Source organism: Hemitrygon akajei, chromosome 4 (assembly GCF_048418815.1).
Source record: "Hemitrygon akajei chromosome 4, sHemAka1.3, whole genome shotgun sequence".
Classification (NCBI taxonomy): domain Eukaryota; kingdom Metazoa; phylum Chordata; class Chondrichthyes; order Myliobatiformes; family Dasyatidae; genus Hemitrygon; species Hemitrygon akajei.
In genome coordinates this window covers 199,657,401-199,679,128 of record NC_133127.1, presented here as the reverse complement: position 1 = coordinate 199,679,128, position 21,728 = coordinate 199,657,401, and the positions used below count along the sequence as shown (strand labels likewise).

General features: G+C 44.7%; 1 protein-coding gene across 2 annotated transcripts in view; it reads left to right on the top strand.

Moving 5' to 3' along the window:
* The first annotated feature begins 11,475 nt into the window (after positions 1-11,475).
* The window catches only part of rrm1 (ribonucleotide reductase M1 polypeptide), a 52,571-nt gene continuing 42,318 nt past the window's right edge, over positions 11,476-21,728 (top strand). The window contains exons 1-6 of one of the 2 annotated variants that reach the window (XM_073044419.1): positions 11,482-11,580; positions 12,974-13,051; positions 15,696-15,784; positions 16,847-17,024; positions 19,581-19,681; positions 20,210-20,269. In XM_073044419.1, the coding sequence (XP_072900520.1) occupies positions 13,012-13,051; positions 15,696-15,784; positions 16,847-17,024; positions 19,581-19,681; positions 20,210-20,269 (468 nt within the window). In that variant the 5' untranslated portion in view covers positions 11,482-11,580; positions 12,974-13,011. Of the gene's footprint in view, positions 11,581-12,973; positions 13,052-15,695; positions 15,785-16,846; positions 17,025-19,580; positions 19,682-20,209; positions 20,270-21,728 lie in introns of both variants that reach the window. The other variant, XM_073044420.1, reaches the window with a different exon arrangement.

The window sequence follows — 21,728 nt, the reverse complement described above, 5'->3', positions numbered from 1 at the left end:
AAATGAGATTTTGACTTTAGCTCATAGTGTGCCCTTAGGCGGATATCAAGGGGTAAGGAAAACTGTGGACAAGATTCTACAACATTTTTACTGGCCTGGTCTAAGAAAAGATGTGGCGATGTTTTGTAGAACATGCCATACTTGTCAAATTGTGGGTAAACCAAATCAAGTTACACCAGTGGCTCCATTACAACCTATTCCAGCATTCGGTGAACCGTTTTCCAAAATTATTATAGATTGTGTAGGTCCATTACCAAAGATAAAAACTGGTTATCAGTACTTGTTGACTATCATGTGCACTTCGTCTAGGTTTCCAGAGGCAGTACCACTTAGGAATATAACAGCTAAAACTGTGACAAAGGCTCTTATAAAATTCTTTACTTATCTTGGATTACCTAAGGAAATACAAACTGATCAAGGCAGTAATTTTATGTCTGGATTGTTTCAACAGATAGTTTATAAATTGGGAGCTAAGCAAATCACTTCGCCTGCATACCATCCAGAATCGCAAGGTGCCTTGGAGAGGTTTCATTCTACCCTCAAGAATATGATTAGGACATATTGTGTGGAAAATGAAAGTGATTGGGATGAGGGTATAAACTTACTTTTATTTGCAGTAAGGGAATCGGTACAAGAATCCTTAGGTTTCAGTCCATTTGAACTTGTATTTGGGCATAGAGTTGGAGGACCTTTAGCTTTATTAAAAGAACAGTGGATTAGTAAGGAAGTAAACACTAATTTGTTGGACTATGTTTTGAAATTTAAGGACAGATTACATAAAGCTTGTAGCTTAGCCAAGGAAAATTTAAAATTGGCTCAGGAGAAAATGAAAACTTGGTACAATAAAGAAGCTAGAATGAGGATGTTTAAGCCTGGAGATAAGGTGCTGGTTCTTTTCCTAGTGCAAATGAATCCTTTACAAGCTAGATTTCATGGTCGTTATGAAATTGTGTCTAAAATCAATGATGTGGATTACGTGATAAAAACTCCAGATCGTAGAAGGACAACACAACTTTGCCATATAAATATGATAAAACCATATTATGAGAAACAATCTCATACTGTGACTGTTGTGGTTAATGATAATGAATTTGATTTAACTAGGAATATGACAGATGATTCATCTGAATTACATTCTAATTCCAACATTGTTTTTGTCAGGTTACCAAATTCAACCATTCTGGAAAATATTGATGAGAAATTAGCACATTTGCAGCCAGAGCAGAAACAGCAGATGAAGAAATTAATTTTTAAATATAAGGATTTGTTTCCAGACGTTCCGAGAAGGACTACTATAGCTTCACATGATGTAGATGTTGGAGATGCCAAACCCATTAAACAATACCCATATAGGATGAACATAGAAAAATGTGTACTTGCTGAGAAAGAAATTAAATATATGTTAGAGAATAATATTATTAGACCTTCTAATTCGAATTGGAGTTCACCTTGTGTTATGGTGCCAAAACCAGACAGTAGTATTAGGTTTTGTACGGACTATAGGAAGGTGAATGCTGTAACGAAAACAGATGCATATCCAATTCCTAGAGTAGATGATTGTGTAGATAAAGTTGGAAAAGCAAAGTTCCTTACAAAGATTGATTTATTGAAAGGGTATTGGTGTGTTCCATTAACGGACAGAGGTAGAGAGATTTCTGCATTTGTAACTCCATCTGGGCTATATGAATATAATGTTCTTCCATTTGGGTTGAAGAATACCCCAGGTACTTTCCAGAGGATGATTAACTCTGTGATTCAGGGATTGAAAGATACAGATGCTTATATTGATGATTTAGTGACAGGAAATGATACTTGGGAAGCACACATTATTGCGGTGGAGAAATTGTTTGAAAGGCTTTCAAAAGCTAACTTAACTATTAATTTAGCTAAGAGTGAATTTGGACATGCCACTGTGACTTACCTTGGTTATGTTGTGGGTCAAGGTAAGGTAGCTCCTGTTCAGGCAAAAGTTTGGGCAATTTTAGAGATTCCCACTCCAACGGGAAAAAAAACTCTCAGAAGATTCTTGGGAATGGTAGGATATTATCGAAAATTTTGTAAGAATTTTGCTAATGTTGCCCTTCCATTAACTAACCTTTTGAAGAAGAATGAGAAGTTTGTGTGGACAGTGCCTTGTCAAGAAGCATTTGAGAAATTGAAAACAATGATATGTCAACAACCTGTGCTCAAGGCACTTGACTTTGAAAAACCTTTTTCATTAGCTGTAGATGCTAGTGATGAGGCTGCAGGAGCAGTATTAATGCAAAGGAATGAGGGTGATGAGGTTGATCATCCAGTAGCTTACTTTTCTAAGAAATTTAATAAGCATCAAAGAAACTATTCAACAATAGAGAAGGAATTATTATCTCTTGTTTTAGCTTTAGAACATTTTGACGTATATGTTGGTACAACTCAAAAACCACACTGATCATTATCCATTAGTGTTTCTGAGTAAGATGAAAAACAAAAACAGAAGGTTATTAAATTGGAATTTGATGTTACAAGAGTACAATATTGTAATAACTCATATTAAAGGTAAAGATAATGTGGTTGCTGATTGTCTATCTCGATGTTGAATGTACAATGTAATTTTTTTTATGGAGTGGTTTTTTTTACAATTGTAACACTCCTACTGTATTGTAAGTTGTAAGCTGTTATATGATAATACTATGTATACTGTGTATGTTATAAAATTTATACATTTGCTTTTTTCTTGTAAATAATTGTTAAAATTTTGCTCTTGACAAACCAAAAATTTTTTTTTTGGAGGGAGGTGTTACATACCCATGGATATCTTGTACTTGTCACGTGACAGTGGTATTGAAGCTATACTGGACTTAAGGTAATGCTCTTGTGATGGTGGAGTGACGTCATTTTCCCGCCAGTAGAGGTCATGTGACAGGTTTTTTTTTACAGGGTATAAAAGGAGGACCCCTCCCTGTGAAGAGGGGCAGTTCGTGGCTGGATTTGCCATTTTGACTCCATGCCACTGCGTGGTCCAATATTATGACGCAGTTTGGTTGAAAGGTGAAGTTTTATTTAATGCCTAAAGTTTAAAAGGTCATTGCCGGCAGTTTCTTTATAATACTGCCAGTTAAAAATCAGTGGAGAGTGAAGATCGAAGTTCGGGAGTTAAAAGAGCGAGGAAATTCGATTTCGACGGTGAAACAGGTTTGACCTTGTTTGATCCTCATTCGGAAGGAATTCGTTGGCTGTGCCCCTGGTAACCCCTGCGAATAATAGCAGAAAGGGTTGGGTACAGTTTTGTAAAGGAAAAGTCAGTGCCTTTAAGCTGTTTCATTTTCATCTTTGTAAATTCTCCGGGAAAAGTATAGTTCGACTGGGAACCACAACAACACGACGTGAAAAAGAATTTAAATCATCTAAAAAGTCTCTCCTTTAATGGACTGTAAGCATTTTGAACTTTTGCAGTACTACTTTGAAGAACTGTTTTTGCAACATCGCTTTAAGAACTGTTTTCGCTTTATTCCTTTAAGAACTGTTTAAGCTGCCGCACAGCAGCTGATTTCCGGTTGCGTTAGTCGTTTGTTTACTTTTTGGGGGTTTGTTTTTCAGTGTTTAATAAATGTTTTATAAAACGTTATAAAAAACCCTCCCTCACTTATATATTTATTGTTGCTGAATCCATAACAGCTCCAAAATATCAACTTCACTCATATTGTCCTCACTGTCATCAAGTTCCCTCTCAGTGGTGAATACCGAAGAGAAGTATTCATTGAGGACCTCGCTCACTTCCACAGCCTCCAGGCACATCTTCCCACCTTTATCTCTAATCGGTTCTACCTTCACTCCTGTCATCCTTTTGTTCTTCACATAACTGAAGAATGCCTTGGGGTTTTCCTTTACCCTACTCGCCAAGGCCTTCTCATGCCCCCTTCTTGCTCTTCTCAGCCCCTTCTTAAGCTTCTTTCTTGCTACTCTATATTCCTCAATAGACCCATCTGATCCTTGCTTCCTAAACCTCATGTATGCTGCCTTCTTCCACCTGACTAGATTTTCCACCTCACTTGTCACCCATGGTTCCTTCACCCTACCATTCTTTATCTTCCTCACCGGGTCAAATTTATCCCTAACATCCTGCAAGAGATCCTTAACCATCGACCACATGTCCATTGTACATTTCCCTGCAAAAACATCATCCCAATTCACACCCACAAGTTCTAGCCTTATAGCCTCATAATTTGCCCTTCCCCAATTAAAAATTTTCCTGTCCTCTCTGATTCTATCCTTTTCCATGATAATGCAAAAGGCCAGGGAGCGGTGATCACTGTCCCCCAGATGCTCACCCACTGACAGATCTGTGACCTGACCCAGTTCATTACCTAATACTAGATCTAGTATGGCATTCCCCCTAGTCGGCCTGTCAACATACTGTCATAGGAATCCATCCTGGACACACTTAACAAACTCTGCCCCATCCAAACCCTTGGAACTAATCAGGTGCCAATCAATATTAGGGAAGTTAATATTGAGGATGTTCTATGAGGCTGTGGTGGCCAGTGCTATCATGCTTGCTATTGTGTGCTGGGGCAGCAGGCTGAGGGTGGCAGACACCAACAGAATCAACAAACTCATTCCTAAGGCCAGTGATGTTGTGGGGGTGGAACTGGACTCTCTGACGGTGGTGTCTGAAAAGAGGATGCTGTCCAAGTTGCATGCCATCTTGGACAATGACTCCCATCCACTCCATAATGTACTGGTTAGGCACAGGATTACATTCAGCCAGAGACTCATTCCACCAAGATGTAACACTGAGTGTCATAGGAAGTCATTCCTACCTGTGGCCATCAAACTTTACAACTCCTCCCTCGGAGTGTCAGACACCCTGAGCCAATAGGCTGGTCCTGGACTTATTTCCACTTGGCATAACTTACTTATTATTATTTAATTATTCATGGTTTTATATTGCTATATTTCTTCACTATAATTGGTTGGTGCAGCTGTAACGAAACCCAATTTCCCTCAGGATCAATAAAGTATGTCTGTCTGTCTGTCTTAAAGTCACCCATGATAACAACACTGTTATTTTTGCACCTTTCCAAAATCTGCCTCCCAATCTGCTCCTCGGTATCTGTGCTGCTACCGGGGGCCTATAGAATACCCCCAGTAGAGTAACCGCTCCCTTCCTGTTCCTGACTTCTACCCATACTGACTCAAAAGAGGATCCTGCTACATTACCTACCCTTTCTGTAGCTGTAATAGTATCCCTGACCAGTAATGCCACCCTTCCTCCCCTTTTCCCCCCACTCTATCCCTTTTAAAGCACTGAAATCCAGGAATATTGAGAATCCATTCCTGCCCTGGTGCCAGCCAAGTCTCCGTAATGGTCACTACATCATAATTCCATGTATGTATCCAAGCTCTCAGTTCATCACCTTTGAGGAAAGAGAAACAGAATAAAGGGTGTAAGGGTAGTAAGGTAGAAGGGCTAAAGTGTGTATACTTCAATGCAAGAGGCATCAGGAACAAAGGTGATGAACTGAGTGAGGTTGATGTTCTGGAGCATGTTGATATTAAGGGAGAGGAGGTATTGGAGTTGTTAAAATACATTAGGACGAACAAGTCCCCAGGGCCTGATGGAATATTTCCCAGGCTGCTCCATGAGGCGAGGGAAGAGATTGCTGAGCCTCTGGTTAGGATCTTTATGTTCTCGTTGTCCACGGGAATGGTACCAGAGGATTGGAGGGAGGCAAATGTTGTCCCCTCATTCAAAAATGGTAGTAGGGATAGTTTGGATAATTATAGACCAGTGAGCCTTATGTCTGTGGTGGGAAAGCTGCTGGAAAAGATTCTTAGAGATAGAATCTATGGGCATTTAGAGAATCATGGTCTGATTAGGGACAGTCAGCATGGCTTTGTGAAGGGCAGATCGTGTCTAACAAGCCTGATAGGGTTCTTTGAGGAGGTGACCAGGCATATAGATGAGGGTAGTGCAGTGGATGTTATTTACATGGATTTTAGTAAGGCATTTGACAAGGTTCCACATGGTAGGCTTATTCAGAAAGTCAGAAGGCATGGGATCCAGGGAAGTTTGGCCAGGTGGATTCAGAATTGGCTTGCCTGCAGAAGGCAGAGGGTCGTGGTGGAGGGAGTACATTCAGATTGGAGGGTTGTGAATAGTGGTGTCCCACAAGGATCTGTTCTGGGACCTCTACTTATTGTAATTTTTATTAAGGACCTGGATGTGGGGGTAGAAGGGTGGGTTGGCAAGTTTGCAGACGACACAAAGGTTGGTGGTGTTGTAGATAGTGTAGAGGATTGTCGAAGATTGCAGAGAGATATTGATAGGATGCATAAGTGGGCCGAGAAGTGGCAGATGGAGTTCAACCCGGAGAAGTGTGAGGTGGTACACTTTGGAAGGACAAACTCCAAGGCAGAGTACAAAGTAAATGGCAGGATACTTGGTAGTGTGGAGGAGCAGAGGGATCTGGGGGTACATGTCCACAGATCCCTGAAAGTTGCCTCACAGGTAGATAGGGTGGTTAAGAAAGCTTATGGGGTGTTAGCTTTCATAAGTCGAGGGATAGAGTTTAAGAGTCGCAACGTAATGATGCAGCTCTATAAAACACTGGTTAGGCCACACTTGGAGTACTGTGTCCAGTTCTGGTCACCTCACTATAGGAAGGATGTGGAAGCATCGGAAAGGGTACAGAGGAGATTTACCAGGATGTTGCCTGGTTTAGAGAGTATGGATTATGATCAGAGATTAAGGGAGCTAGGGCTTTACTCTTTGGGGGGAAGGAGGATGAGAGGAGACATGATAGAGGTGTACAAGATATTAAGAGGAATAGACAGAGTGGACAGCCAGTGCCTCTTCCCCAGGGCACCACTGCTTAGTACAAGAGGACATGGCTTTAAGGTAAGGGGAGGGAAGTTCAAGGGGGATATTGGAGGAAGGTTTTTCACTCAGAGAGCGGTTGGTGCGTGGAATGCACTGCCTGAGTCAGTGGTGGAGGCAGATACACTAGTGAAATTTAAGAGACTACTAGACAGGTATATGGAGGAATTTAAGGTGGGGGGTGATATTGGAGGCACGGTTTGAGGGTTGGCACAACATTGTGGGCCGAAGGGCCTGTAATGTGCTGTACTATTCTATGTTCTATGTTCAAAGCCTCTTTATATGTTAGATCTGGCTTTACTCCATACACTATACTTGCAGTTCTCGCATGACCTTTATCCTCCTCCACATCGCTATCTGCTCTAACACTCTGGTTCCCCTTCACCTGCAAATCTAGCTTAAACTCCCCGGAGCAGCACTAGCAAACCTTCGTGCAAGGATGTTAGTCCCCCTCCAGTTCAGGTGCAGTCTGTCCCGTCGGAATAGGTCCCACCTTCCCTGGAACAAGGCCCAATTGTCCAGAAGCAGGAAGCCCTCCCTCCTGCACCAACTCCTTAGCCATGTATTTAGCTGCAATATCTTCCTACTTCTAGCCTCACTAGCACGTGGCACAGGTAGCAATCCTGAGATTGCAACCCTGGAGGTCCTGTCCTTCAACTTTGCACCTAACTCCCTAAATTCTCTTTGCAGGACCTCCTCCTCCTTCCTCACCACGTCATTGGTCCCTACATGGACCACAACATCTGGCTGCTCACCCTCCCTCTTGAGAATACACCCTATCCTCGTTATATGTGGAGGATACATTTCTTGCAGTCGACGCATAATGTGAATAATTATTTAAATGGAGAAAATAGGGATGCGTTCCTGAGGGCTTCCTAAATATGCTTTATCTGTAACTTATTCACATTTTCATATCAATACGGCACAAAAGCAGTACCTCAAGGCAGCATTCTTATTATATTTCATCAATTTAAAGTAATATTCAAAGTAATAAACCATAGAAAGTTAACATACTAGGGTGTACAGTACTCACCAACAGTGGCAGGTGTGTTGGCTCCGGGAGATGAGTGGTTGTTGTGGTGTTGGGCAGCTTTACATGGATAAGGTGGATGGTTGTGGGTCGTCAGGATCATCAAGCACAGCAAGGGGTGAAGGAAGACTCACAGAACTCTTAGAACTGCTGGCACTGGTATGAAGAAAGTGGTGAGGATTGTTTGCTTGGCACCATTTTGTTTTTCAGCATAAATTTGCTTGTAGGGAAGAAAGGTTGACAGCAGAGAATGACTGAAATGCTGACTCCGTTCTAAACTTGGGTCTATGTCCATCGCCATTTGTGCCAAGTGTTCCGACTTCCACCATTCCCTCACCGTTGGTAAACTCCTGGGATTTTCAAAATCGTCTGTTGCTTGCAGCATCTGAGAGATAGTTCGCCGTAAAAAAATATGCCTTGAATGTGGATCACACCTTGGTTGAGTGGTTGAATCAGCGATGTTGTGTTAGGTGGCAGGAAATGCACTGTTATGTTCAGATGAATGCTGTCCAAATGTTTAGGATGGGCTGGCGCATAGTCAAGCAACAAAAGAACTTTAAAGGCAAGATTCTGTTCCCGGCAGTAGCGTCCCAGAGCTGTGTTACCTTCACCTGATGCTGCTGTTTATAATTTCCAACTTTTTTTCACGTGTTAAAGCAGTTCTCTGCCACTCGGCTGATGGCCCAGGACATGACATCGGACGCTTAGCAGGCATAGTTAAATATTTTAAGCACAAAATCAGTGTACCGTAGGTAAAACCAACAAAAGTCTAAGAGCGCAAGATCGCACATCCACACCTTGCCAAAACCAATGTGAGACTGGCGGGAGTGAGACTGTGAGGCGCGCACATGTGACCTGTATTGGCGGGAAAGTGGTGCTCCTCACATAACTGAGTTTTGGACGCATATAAGGAGACATTGGTAGAAACAGGTTCCTCACATAACTGTGAATCTGCATAGTCTGAGGACGCATATAATGAGGATAGGGTGTACCAGAGAAGTCGATCCGAGATATCACGGACCCTGGCCAGGGAGGCAACACACCATCTGGGATTCTCGATCTCTTCCACAGAACCTCTTATCTGTCCCCCTAACTATCGAATCCCCTATCACTACTGCTCTCCTCTTTTCCCTCCTTCCCTTCTGAGCTGAGGGTCCAGTCTCGGTGCCAGAGACGCAACCACTGCAACTTGTCCCTGGTAGGTCGTCCCCACCGACAGTATCCAAAACGGTATACTTATTGTTGATGGGAACGGCCACAGGGGTGCTCTGCTCTTCCTGTCTATTCCCTTTCCTTCTCCTGACAGTCTCCCAACTACCTGTCTCCTGACTCCAAGGGGTGACTATCTCCCTGTAACTCCTGTTTATTTCTGCCTCTGCCTCCCGAATGATCCGTAGTTCATCCAGCTCCAGCTCCATTTCCCTAACTCGGTTTGTCAGGAGCTGCAGCTGGATGCACCTTTTACAGGTGTAGTTATCGGGGACAATTGTGCTCGCCCTGACTTCCCACATACTGCAAACAGAGCACTCGACTGCCCTAACTGCTGCCTCCATTACCTACTCCTGTTAATTAGAGTTATTAAAGGAACTTATCTGGGAGCAAGCTCATCCTCAGCCTCTGCTCGCTGAAGCCTCTTGAGCCAAAGCCTTCCTACTCTGTCTCCCACTACTCCATCGCCCGCTCCGTTAATCTGCTCACTTTTCAAACCCTCCCAATGTCTCACGGGCTGACTTTCACGCACTTGCACAGTCGTGTCCTGTTCAAACTGCCGAAGAAAGGGGAAGCCTGCTGTATGAGCAACAACTTGCTCTCCATATTATACATCCCTGGCTTGGATATCACAGACAGCTCCATCGGCTGACCCTGACCAATGGAGGGTCTCTGATCACACCGTTGGCAGGATGTGCTTAAGCTAGAGTGCAGCAGAGATTCTTAAGGATGTTGTTGAGACTGGAAATTCGAGCAACACACAAAATGCTGGTGGAACTCAGCAGGCCAGGCGGCATCTATGGAAAAAAGCACAGTCGACATTTCGGGCCGAGACCCTTTGACAGGACTGGAGAAAAAAGACTGACTAGATTTGAAAGTTGAGGGGAAGGGAGACAGCAACACCAGGCAACAGGTGAAACTTGGAGGGGGAGGGATGAAGCAAAGAGCTAGGAAGTAAATTGGTGAAAGAGACAGAAGGCCATGGAAGAAAAAAAAGTGGGAGTGTAGGAGCACCCGAGGGAGGCGATGGGCAAGCAAGGAGATAACATGAGAGAGGGACAAGGGGACAGGAAATGCTGAAAGGGGGAGGGAGATGTAACTGGAAATTTGAGAAATCAATGTTCATGCCATCAGATTGGAGCTACCCAAACAGAATATAAGGTGTTGTATCTCCAACATAACTGTGGCCTCATCTCAAGGGTGGAGGAGGCCATGGATGGACATATCGGAATGGGGATGCGAAGTGGAACTAAAATGGGTGGCTACTGGGAGATCCTGCTTGTTATGGCTTTGTAGGTGTTCTGCGAAGCAATCTACATTGGTCTCTCCGATATACAGGAGGCCACACCGGGCACAGTATATAACCCCAACAGACTCACAGGTGAAGTGATGCCTCACCTGGAAGGACTATTTGGGTCCCTGAATGGCAGTGAGGGAGGAGGTATAGGGTCAGGTGTAGCACTTGTTCCGCTTGCCAGGATAAGTGCTGGTGGGGGGAGAACAGTGGAAAAGGGCAAATGGACAAGGGTGTTGCGTAGGGAGCGACCCCTGCGGAAAGCAGAAAGTTGGGGGGAGGGAGAGAAAGATGTGCTTGGTGGTGGGATCCTGTTGGGAGATAGCAGAAGAGACGGGAAGTGTTGAGTTACGAGGATAGACTGGGTGGTGCTTGGGCCCTAGAAGGCTGCAGAGTGACTTTCTGGAGCTTTATAAAATCATGAAGGCTGTAACTGGTCAGAGACACTGCTCGACCTCCAGCATATTGTGTGTGGGTCCAGGTAACCAACATACCCCATCACTGCCACTTCTAAATCTCCTTCTAAACGTGATCACCAGCCAACCTTCACCGCTAGCTCCATTTCAGCTCAATAGTGTTTTGAAGGGAGAAGGGACAGAAAATGGGGGGGGGGGGGGGGTTGAGTTTCAGCCCAGAAACATTAACAATCCTGTCTGCCATCAGATTTCTGCATGGACATTGAACCCATGATCACTACCTCACTACTTTTTATTTCTATTTTTACATTATTTTTAAAAAATTAACGATTATATACAACTTCTGTATTTTATTACACTGTACTCCTGCTGCAAAAACAACAAATTTCACTATATAGGCCAGTTATATTAAAACGGAATCCGCCCTTCAGCCCAGCAGTTTTCACGCCTCAGCAACTCACGCCAGTCCCAGGTTTAACCGGAATTGAAGGCCTTGCGCTGCCATAGCAACTGAGTCCAAGCGGGCTCCGTCCTGATTGGTTTCCTCGTTGCCGGAAAGAGTTCCACTGCAATTGGCTGAAAGGAAACTATCTTTGGTTCTATTGGCTACTGTCGAGAGACGCCGGTCGCCGATTGGCTGCAACGCTGATAAATAGTCCGGCGGGAAACAGCGAGCGCGCGTTTAAGTTGACGAGCTGTTGGTGTGGTGTCTTCCCGCAGTTCGGACCCGCGATCCCCACAGGCCCCGGCATCATGTTCGTCATCAAGAGAGGTAGTGACCCCAGCTCTAGCTTCCCCCGCCAGTTGCGGGCGAATGGAGGAGGGCTGAGGGTGTCCCATGGGAGCGATCCGCTGTCTGTTGTTCTAGGCCCCACTTGGGAGATGGGTGACCGGGCGGCTGTACTGGTCAGTGCAGGCCACTTGGGGCTGTGCCCTGAGTGAGTGGAGGGGGGAGAAGAGACGGGTGACATGTGGAGAAGGAAAGAAGGTTGAGGGCACCGAGTGCCCCCTGCAAAGTCCCGGCCTTGGAGCCTGCCCTATGGGCGTATCAAAGGGATATATTGATATTTATTATTGTTCGCTTGATTCTTTGTGTTTGCTGTGAATGCCCGCAAGAAAATGAATTTCAGGGTTGGATATGACGGCAAGTATGTACTTTGATAACATAATTTTTTTGAACTTGGCAGGTACATGGATAGGGAAGATTTAGAAGGGTATAGGCTACATAAAAACTACAGCACAATGCAGGCCCTTTGGCCCACAATGCTGTGCTGATCATGTCCTTACCTAGCGTTGCCCATAGCCCTCTATTTTTCTAAGCTCCATATACCAACCTGTAACAACAGGTTCAGGTTCACATACAATTGATGGTATGTTTCAGTGGAGTCAGTACTGTGTGGATGCATGCGATGAGTTCATCTGTGAGACATAGGAGCAGAATTAGGCCATTCAGCCCATTGAATCATTTTGTCATGGCTGATATGTTATCCTGTTTCCCCGTGATCTGTTGATGGCTCTCCCAACAGACTTGTCTTGTCTAATCCCCAAGTCAATCTGTGTGTCCAATAGAGGCAGGGTCAGGAACAGCTTTTACCCAGGGAAGGGGCAGGGGCCCAGTCGATTGGAGAGGGTCTGGACTCACAGTGGAAATCCCCCGCAGCAAGACCCATCAGGGAGGTTGGAAGGAGCAGGGTGTGACTGCACTGGGTTGGCCTGACTGCCAGTGTTGATAGGGTTGGATCAGGATGGGAGTCTTACACCCCGTAGTTCCCCTTGCTCCTCTGTTCTGGGCTCAGTTCATAATCAGCGGTTGGCCTCTCCTGGAATCTGAGACAGCTCCCAGCAGGTCATGAGCGGGGAGGGGGAGGAATATTTGTCAGATGTGGGGACGTATCTGTAGTTGGAGAAGAAGCTTTGAGCTTTAGGGGTGGGCTCAATGGCCTGTTCCCAGCTACCACCATCCTGGGGCGGGGGTTTACCAGAAGACGCAGGAGCGTACTTAGGCCGTTTGGCCTATTGAGTCTGCGCCATCGTGGCTGATTTATTGCCCCCCTCAGCCCCACTGGAGGGGTGCTGGGAACCGCCTGAGAACATCCCAGGGTAGGAGCAGAGGGGGCTGCACTGGTCCTGGGGACAGAGCCCGTGACCCGTCCTGTCATTGACAGATTGATGTGGGATTGCGTGATTTACCACGGGGAACTGGATGGACTTGTTTCTAGAGGCAATGATCAGTCTACAAGCAGGTAATGACTTCATCTACTTTACATTGCAATAAGGCCTGATTCGGTGGTGCTAAAGTGGGTAAGGCTGTCTCTGACCCGGAGCTGCCTGAGGGCGGTAGGGTCCGCACCGGCACCGGCTCCCGGGAGTGTGGGCTGCCCTCTCGCCGTCCCTTTGTTTGCCTTTCCCGTCCGTTTACGCTTGAATTTGGCGGCAAGGGGCGGAGCCAATCGCTGGGCCCGACCAATCCCCCTTCCGCTGCAGGCCGGCGGAGCCAATCGCTGGGCCCGACCAATCCCCCTCCGCTGCAGGTCGGCGGAGCCAATCGCTGGGCCCGACCAATCCCCCTCCGCTGCAGGCCGGCGGAGCCAATCGCTGGGCCCGACCAATCCCCCTCCGCTGCAGGCCGGCGGAGCCAATCGCTGGGCCCGACCAATCCCCCTCCGCTGCAGGCCGGCGGAGCCAATCGCTGGGTCCGACCAATCCCCTTTCCGCTGCAGGCCGGCGGAGCCAATCGCTGGGCCCGGCTCGCCTCTAGTTCTAGTGTAGCTGTTTAATTAGTACAGGTCAGCGTTCAACGTCCCTCAGTACTTACGGACAATGACCAGCCCATCAACACTATCTCACTATTTTGCTCTTTAGCCTACTGTTATTGATCTTTATTGCTCTATTTTCTCATTGTATAGCTATCTCAACCCAATCTATAGAATCCCTCAGAGCCAAAACTGCATAATGTCCAGGTGCTGTCCTGGCCTTTTATAATTGCAATTGAGCAGTGAAATGAAAGTCATGCATTAACTTGTAATTTAGACCAAAAGAATCAAAGCTGCCCACAGTCTGCTCTGCACTCAATTACCTGATTTATTCCTCTCAACCCCATTCTTCTGTTGTAATTTATTTTTTATTGAGGTTTATCATCAAACAAACATTTCCATAAGATGTATTTTGGATACTGTACATAATCATATTTGTGGGAAATCTCCACATAATGATCTGAGGTATACACTTGTAGAAAGGAGAGGAGAGAGAGAACAATCAAAATAAAACTCTGTACAAAGTAGGGAGTGATTTTCTTTACAACATATTCATTGATTTGTGAGAATAAAATAAGGCCTATGAGGTGTAATGTAGTTCAACCATTTTTCCCAGTATGAATCCAATTGTTCCAACTTATTAACAGCCCTTTTCCCCATAAGCTTTGATGCTCTGACCAGTCAACCTATCAACCTCTGACTTGAATAATGACTTGGCCTACAGTCAACTGAGGCAATGAATTCCACAGATTCAACATCCTCTGGCAGGGCAGGTATAGGAACTAAGGGTTTTTGGAATGAAAGTGTACCTGTTGCTAGAAGTTCCATATTTTGTTGGAAAATGCCAAAGAAGCATTAATAGGCCATTCAGCTTGTTTGTATTTTTACCTAATTAAATTGCACCTAGCATGGCTTTGCCTGTAGACTGAACCTGCCTCATTTCCATGAAGCCTCTGTATTCCTCTCCCATGCCATACCTCATTTTGTGTCATCACACTTGATTGGATACATTTCACTTGGTGAACAACTGGGAGCTGGAACTGAGCCTGTGGCACACACAATTTCCTTCCTTTCATCCATGTTAACTGTCCAGCTCTTAGTATTTTTTGAATATAGACAATAGACAGTAGGTGCAGGAGTAGGCCATTCAGCCTTTCTAACCAGCACTGCCATTCACTGTGATCATGGCTGATCATACACAATCAGTACCCCGTTCTTGCCCTCTCCCCATATCCCTTGACCCCGCTATCTATAAGAGCTCTATCTAACTCTCTCTTGAAAGCATCCAGAGACTTGGCCTCCACTGCCTTCTGGGGCAGAGCATTCCACAGATCCACAACTCTGGGTGAAAAAGTTTTTCCAAGTCTCTGTTCTAAATGGCCTACCCCTTATTCTTAAACTGTGGCCTCTAGTTCTGGACTCGCCCATCAGCGGGAACATGCTTCCTGCCTCCAGCATGTCCAATCCCTTAATAATCTTACTTTGTACCTCGAGTTCGGGTTTGTTGTTCAACTGTAAACACATATGTGGCTAAATGAAACTGCATTCCTCTGGGACCACAGTGCAAAGCACGTACATATATCACATAGCACATCAGATAATACTAGCAGATAAAAAAAGTATTCATTAGATGTACAAGCTGTTAAATATATAACAATACTGGTGCTGTCACAAATGTGCACTGGGTGGTAGCAGGGTATTTAGAAATCTGTGGGGGCAGGTGGGAGTGAGGGAAATAAGCTGTTCCCCAAATAAGCTTGTTCTTGTATTGTAATACCTTCTGCCTGACTGTAGGATGTCAAAGGATCGTCCTTGACACTGCAGAGGGCTCTGAGAACAGCGCCTCTGGTGTATATTCTAGATGTGGGGTGGTGGGGGAGAAGAGTGTCTGGAGCGCAGCACCCCAGTGCACAGGGTTGCTGGCATCATTGAAGTGTTAGTGTGGGCATTTGAGTCCCTGAGGCATAGACGCTGTGAGCCAAGCAGTGGAAGGTGTGAAGCTGGGCTTGCACCGGATGGTGTGGAGGGCTGAATGGTCTGTTTCCATCCTGTATGATTCAGTGAGCTGTTGTGTTGCTACACTGTGTGACTGCCCAGAAAAGCAATCTTTAACCTGCGTTGTTCTGTTTTGCAGATGGTCGTCAGGAGAGAGTCATGTTTGACAAGATTACTTCCCGGATCCAGAAGCTCTGTTATGGTCTGAATCCTGAATTTGTAGATCCAGTGAGTGACTAATTACGTTCATAGTTGCCGGGCAATCACAGCTAAAGATAAATTTCAAAATTAAATCCATTTTGTAAATACATGATTTTGCAGGGAAATTGATATTAAGAATGCTAAACCATGTCTTCTCGCTGTCGTTGCAAAATTGAAGCACTTTGCTATTACTGCAGCCTATTTGTAGTCAGTGTCAAAGATTGCAAGAACAAATCTACCATCTGCAACTAGCATTAGCATAAGTGCCAGCTATCCGAAGATAAGTGTTCAATTCCCGCTATTGTCTGTAAGGAGTTAGTACATTCTCTGCACGACTGTGTGGGTTTCCTCTGTGTGCTCCAACTTTGTCCCACGTACCAAAATCATACACGTTAGTGTTGTGAGCATGCCAGCCTTGGGAAGTGTTGGTCATTGGTGCAAGCAATACAGATTTCACTGCATGTGTTGATGTATATGTGATGAATAAGGCTAATCTCTAATGGGAGCCTAGTATTGAGGCATGATGGAATTTGATCATCTGCAGTATTTTAACTCTAGAAAGGGTGTTAGAAGTAGGGGTCAATTCAACCATAGGCTCTGTATTAGTTATTTGAATGTCAACAGTGCCTTGGGTGCCTGTGCTCCCTCTCTAGGGCCTAGGCACAAGTTCAAGGCTGATACTTATAGTTCTAGATTGTCAGGAATGCTGAAAGTGTACTTCAAAGATGATAACACCATTTCCAGGATATCTAGCCTCAATATCCCTGGCATATCTCACTTCTGCAGTGTTGCAGAAAATGGTTGGTATTATGATCATGTTGCTGCTATGGGAAATGGTAATGCACTGATTGGCTCCTATGAGTTTGACATATCAATGACAACATTTAAAAGGAATGTATGTTTCTTTGGAGCGTCTTCAGGAATGAGTGCTTTCACAAGCTTTAGATGAGGCTCTGCTACTGGAGCTTGGTCCTGGGGAGATGCTCATTTGGAGCCAGGATGGAGTTCTTGTTCTGTAAGACGACGACAAATGGTTTTACACCAGCTGTAAGAAGTGTACAAAGCAGCTGATTTGATTTCTTGTTACAGGCACAGATCACAATGAAGGTGATTCAAGGCCTGTACAGTGGTGTTACAACTGTTGAATTGGATACGTTGGCAGCAGAAACAGCTGCTACCATGACAACCAAACATCCGGACTATGCCATTCTGGCTGCACGAATTGCAGTCTCCAATCTCCACAAGGAAACCAAAAAAGTGTTCTCTGGTGAGTACCATGGCATTGACAGACAACCAGTCATAGAGCATCACCTCTGCTGAGGCAGAGGCTGCCATCAGCTTGGCAGACACCTCTGTCTTGGGGCGAAGGTTGATCAGCCCTATTGTTTCTGCTTTCACCACATGACTTTTATGTCTATCTTTATTTTGTATTTTAATTAGCAATACAGCATGGAGTCCTGCCTTCGAGCCACGCTGTACCAGCAATCTCCAACAAGCCAGATTAACCCTAACCCAATCACAGATGGCCAAGTAACCTACTTGGTATGTCTCTGGACTGTGGGAGGAAAGCGGTGTCCCCGAGGAATAGCCATGCATTTCATGGGGAGGATGTATAAGACTCCTTACAGGCAGTGTTAGAACTGAACTCCAAACTCCGGAACATTCCGAGTTGTAATAACACTGCGCTGAGCACTGTGCTGTGGTGAGAGGAAGGATCTTCCAGGAGATGAGTCTTCCTTTCCTAGGACTGAGGACTCTGGAGTTTTCCACAGCTCTGGGTTACTAGCCCCATGCCCAATTCTCCTTTCACAACGAGGCTAGGGACTGTCCATGGTGGAGTTGTCACAAACTAGTCGTGGACCCTTCAGCCCGTCCCATCCATTTGTCCACGTTAGAGGCGGCACAGTAGTGTAGCGGTTAGCATGACACGACAGCACCGTCGACCCCGGCTTCATATCTCACAGCTTTCTTGTATGTTCTTCCTGTGACCACATGGGTTTCCTCTCACATTTCAAAGATGTGTTGTTATTACAGTAATCGGTTACATGGGTGTAATAGGGCATAGTGGTCTTATTGGGCCAGAAAGGCCTGCTGAAGGCTATTATCTCTGAATGAATAGATAAAATCAGCCTCGATTATTTAAGTATCCCACTGAATTGTCTTCTGACTTTTATCTGATGCTACCACTTCCTCTGGCAGTGTGTTCTAGGTACCAACAACACTGTATAAACCATGATTTCCTCTCAAATCCCCTCTTAAAATGTCATCCTTTGATAAACCTGTGCCCTTTTCGTTGTTGCTACCCTATACCATGGGGGCGAAAGTTCTGACCTCCTCCCCGTTTATACTCAACGAAAGAATGAATGTGTTCCATCGGAAAAGGCCATTCAGTCCAACATGTCTATGCCAACCATTCTGCAACATCTGGGCTGGGTAGCTCACTTACCAAGGTTATTGTAGACAGTTTGATAATTACCAGACTACAAGGCCTTTGAAGAATATGATTGCGATGGGATGCAAGTCAATTGTGATTTTGTAAGAGGGGCTGGTCAGTGGTAGGTAAAAAACAAAGGCGCAGGAACAGAATTAGGCCATTTGGCCAATCGAGTCTGCTCCGCCATTTCATCATGGCTGATCTCAGCCTCAATCTCCTGCTTTCTCCCCATATCTCTTCATGCCCCAATCAATCAAGAGTTAATCAACCTCTGGTTTAAATATACATACAGACTTGGCCTCTACAGCTGCCTGTGGCAGTGAATTCCACAGATCCAGGATTCTCTGGCTAATGAAATTTCTCCATCTCAGTTCTAAAAGGACATCCCTCTATACTGAGGCTGTGCCCTCTAGTCTTAGATTCTCCCATCTCCCATCTCCACACCGAGGACCCCATGTGGTGTGTACACACCAGCTGTGTGGTGAAAAAGGCACAACAGCGCCTCTTTCAACTCAGACGGTTGAGGAAGTTTGGTATGGGCCCCCAAATCCCAAGAACTTTATACAGGGGCACAATTGAGAGCATCCTGACTGGCTGCATCACTGCTTGGTATGGGAACTGTACCTCCCTTAATCGCAGACTCTGCAGAGTGGTGTGGATAGCCCAGCACATCTGTAGTTGTGAACTTCCCATGATTCAGGACATTTACAAAGACAGGTATGTAAAAAGGGCTCAAAGGATCTTTGGGGACCTGAGTCACCCCAACCACGATTTATTCCAGCTGCTAATACATCCAGGAAACTGTACCGCAGCATAAAAGCCAGGACCAACAGGCTCAGGGACAGCTTCTTCCACCAGGCCATCAGACTGATTAACTCACACTGATTTGAGTGTTTATTTCTGTTATATTGGCTGTTCTATTTATTATAAATTATTATGATTGCACTTTGCACATTTAGTTGGAGATGTAAGGTAAAGATTCCTACTCCTCATGTATGTGAAAAACGGAAGAAATAGTCAGTTGAATTCAATTTAATCTTAAGACCTTTCACCATTCAATAGGTTTCAAGGAGGTCACCCTTCATTCATCTGAATTGCAGTGAATACAGGCCCAAATCTCATGTAACACTTTCACAGCTGTTGCTGCAAGATCGGAGTTCAATTCCTGCTGCTGTCTAAGTTTTTATGGTCTCCCCATGACCATTACAAAGACTTGTAATTGTGGTTCGTGATTAGCAGGCATACTACGTTAGTGCCGGAAATGGGATGACGGCTGTGGGCTGCCCTGCACAAGCTTTGCTGATTTGATTTGACACAAACTACACTTTTCACTACATGTTTCAATGGCTGTGTGACAAATAAAGCTAATCTCTATATTTTGTTTTCCAGATGTCATGGAGGATCTGTACAACTATGTGAACCCCCTGACTAACAACCACTCGCCTATGATTTCCAAGGAAACCTTTGATATTGTGTTTGAAAATAAAGATGTAAGTGGGATATCAGGGGCATCTCTGCTAAAGATATCTGATTTAATGGTGAGATGTGGAGATGCTGACTCGAGCAGATCTTGTTTATTGTCATCATGTTCACCATGCTCGAGGTCTGCTTTATCAATATAGTCAGAGCACCACAGCACAGAAACAGGTCCTTCATCCATTGACCTGCACCGACCATAGCCCTTCATGCCCCTCTCATTCATGTACCTATACAAATTACTATTTAAATGTTGAAATCGACTTAGAATTCCACAAAATCAAAGTAAATATATTAGCATAGTGCATACATAGATCAGTCACCATATACAGCCTTGAGATTCATTTTCTTATGGGTATTCACATCTAATATTAAATATAGAGAAACACAATAGAATCAATGAAGAACTGTACACAAGATGGACAAGCAACCAATATGCAAAATAAAAATAGAAGTAATAATAAATAATAAATATTGGGAAAATGAGATGAAGAATCCTTGAAGTCCATGGGTACTAATGAACTACTGTTCTTGCTCTTCAGCGTCTGAATTCTGCCATCATCTACGACCGGGACTTCTCCTATAATTTCTTTGGATTCAAGGTAGGTTTTCTTTCCAGAGCAATTGCTGGGTATCAGAGAATTTCAGAGTTGCAAGAATAATAGGCTTGTCATAGAGGAGTTTTAATTTTCCTAATGTGGACTGGGACTTATATACTGGGCTTAGATGAGGTGGCAGTTTGGTAAGTGTGTTCAGGAAGCATTCCTCTTGCAATATGTAGAGGGACCTACAAATGGGGGCAAAGCTCAAGCTTCTGTTGGGTAATAGGGAAGGGTACGTGACTGAGGTGACAGTGGAAAAGCACTTTGGGACCAGTGACCATGGTTCTGTTAGCTTCAATATACTCACAGAAAAGCATAGAACTGGTCCACAGGTTCAAGTTTGAGATCGGGGCAAGATTAATTTTGCCAGTGTTGGCAGCTTGCAAAGGTTGATTGGGGTAGGTTGTTTGCAGGCAAAGAGAACATGGGCAAGTGAGAAGCTTTTAAAGGTGATAAACTGAGAACTTAATGTCTGCATGTTCCTGTTAGAGTGAAGGGCAAGAATAGTAGGAGGACACATGGGTCAAATACAAGCAGCTCAGGTTGTGTACAAGGGAGGCAGAAGTATACATAAGAAGTAAATCAGGAAGGCAAAAAGAGAACATAAAATGACTTGGCAAAGATGATTAAGGTATTTTAAGGAGGGAAGAACCTCTGGAGAGAATGAGGCCCCTCTGAGACCAAAGGGGACAACTTCAAGTGGAGCTGCAGGAGATTTGAAAAGTACGAAATGAATATTTCTCTTCTGTTTTTACTGAGGAGAAAGATGAAGACTCCAGAACTAGGAAAAGTAAACAGGGAGGTCTTGATGATAGTCTGCATTTCAGTAGGGGGCTGGTGCAGGATGTCTTAGAGGGCATGAAGGTAGACAAATCTCCAGGGCCTGATCAGGTTTATCTAAGAACACAAGGAGGCTAGAGAAGAAGTTGAGAACCCTGTTTGAGAGACTTGTGTCAGGAAAGTTGGAGGGCAGGGTGGGCTTCAGTAAGGCCTTCTAAAGTTCCATTTGTCGAGCTGCTCCGAGAGGTTAGATCACATGGAATCTATGGAGAACTGTCCAGTTGTATACACAGCAGACACAAAATGCTGGAGGAACTCAGCAGGTCAAGCAGCATCTATGGAAATGATAAATAGTCGACGTTTCAGGCTGAGACCTTAATTCGGGACTGAAAAGTAAGGGGGAAGATGCCAGATTATAAAGGTGGGGGGGGGGGGGTAGGGAATGGAGCACAAGCTAGGTGATTGGTGAAGTCATGTAGGCGGAAATGGTAAAGGGCTGGGGAAGAAGGAATCTGGTAAAAGTGGACCATGGGAGAAGACGAAGAAGGGGCACCAAGGGGCAGGTGAGGAGAAGAGGTAAGAGGCCAGAGTGCAAAATAGAAGAGGAAAACATTTTTACCAAAAGGACAAATTGATGTTCATTCTTCAGGCTTGGAAGCTACCCAGATGGAATATGAAG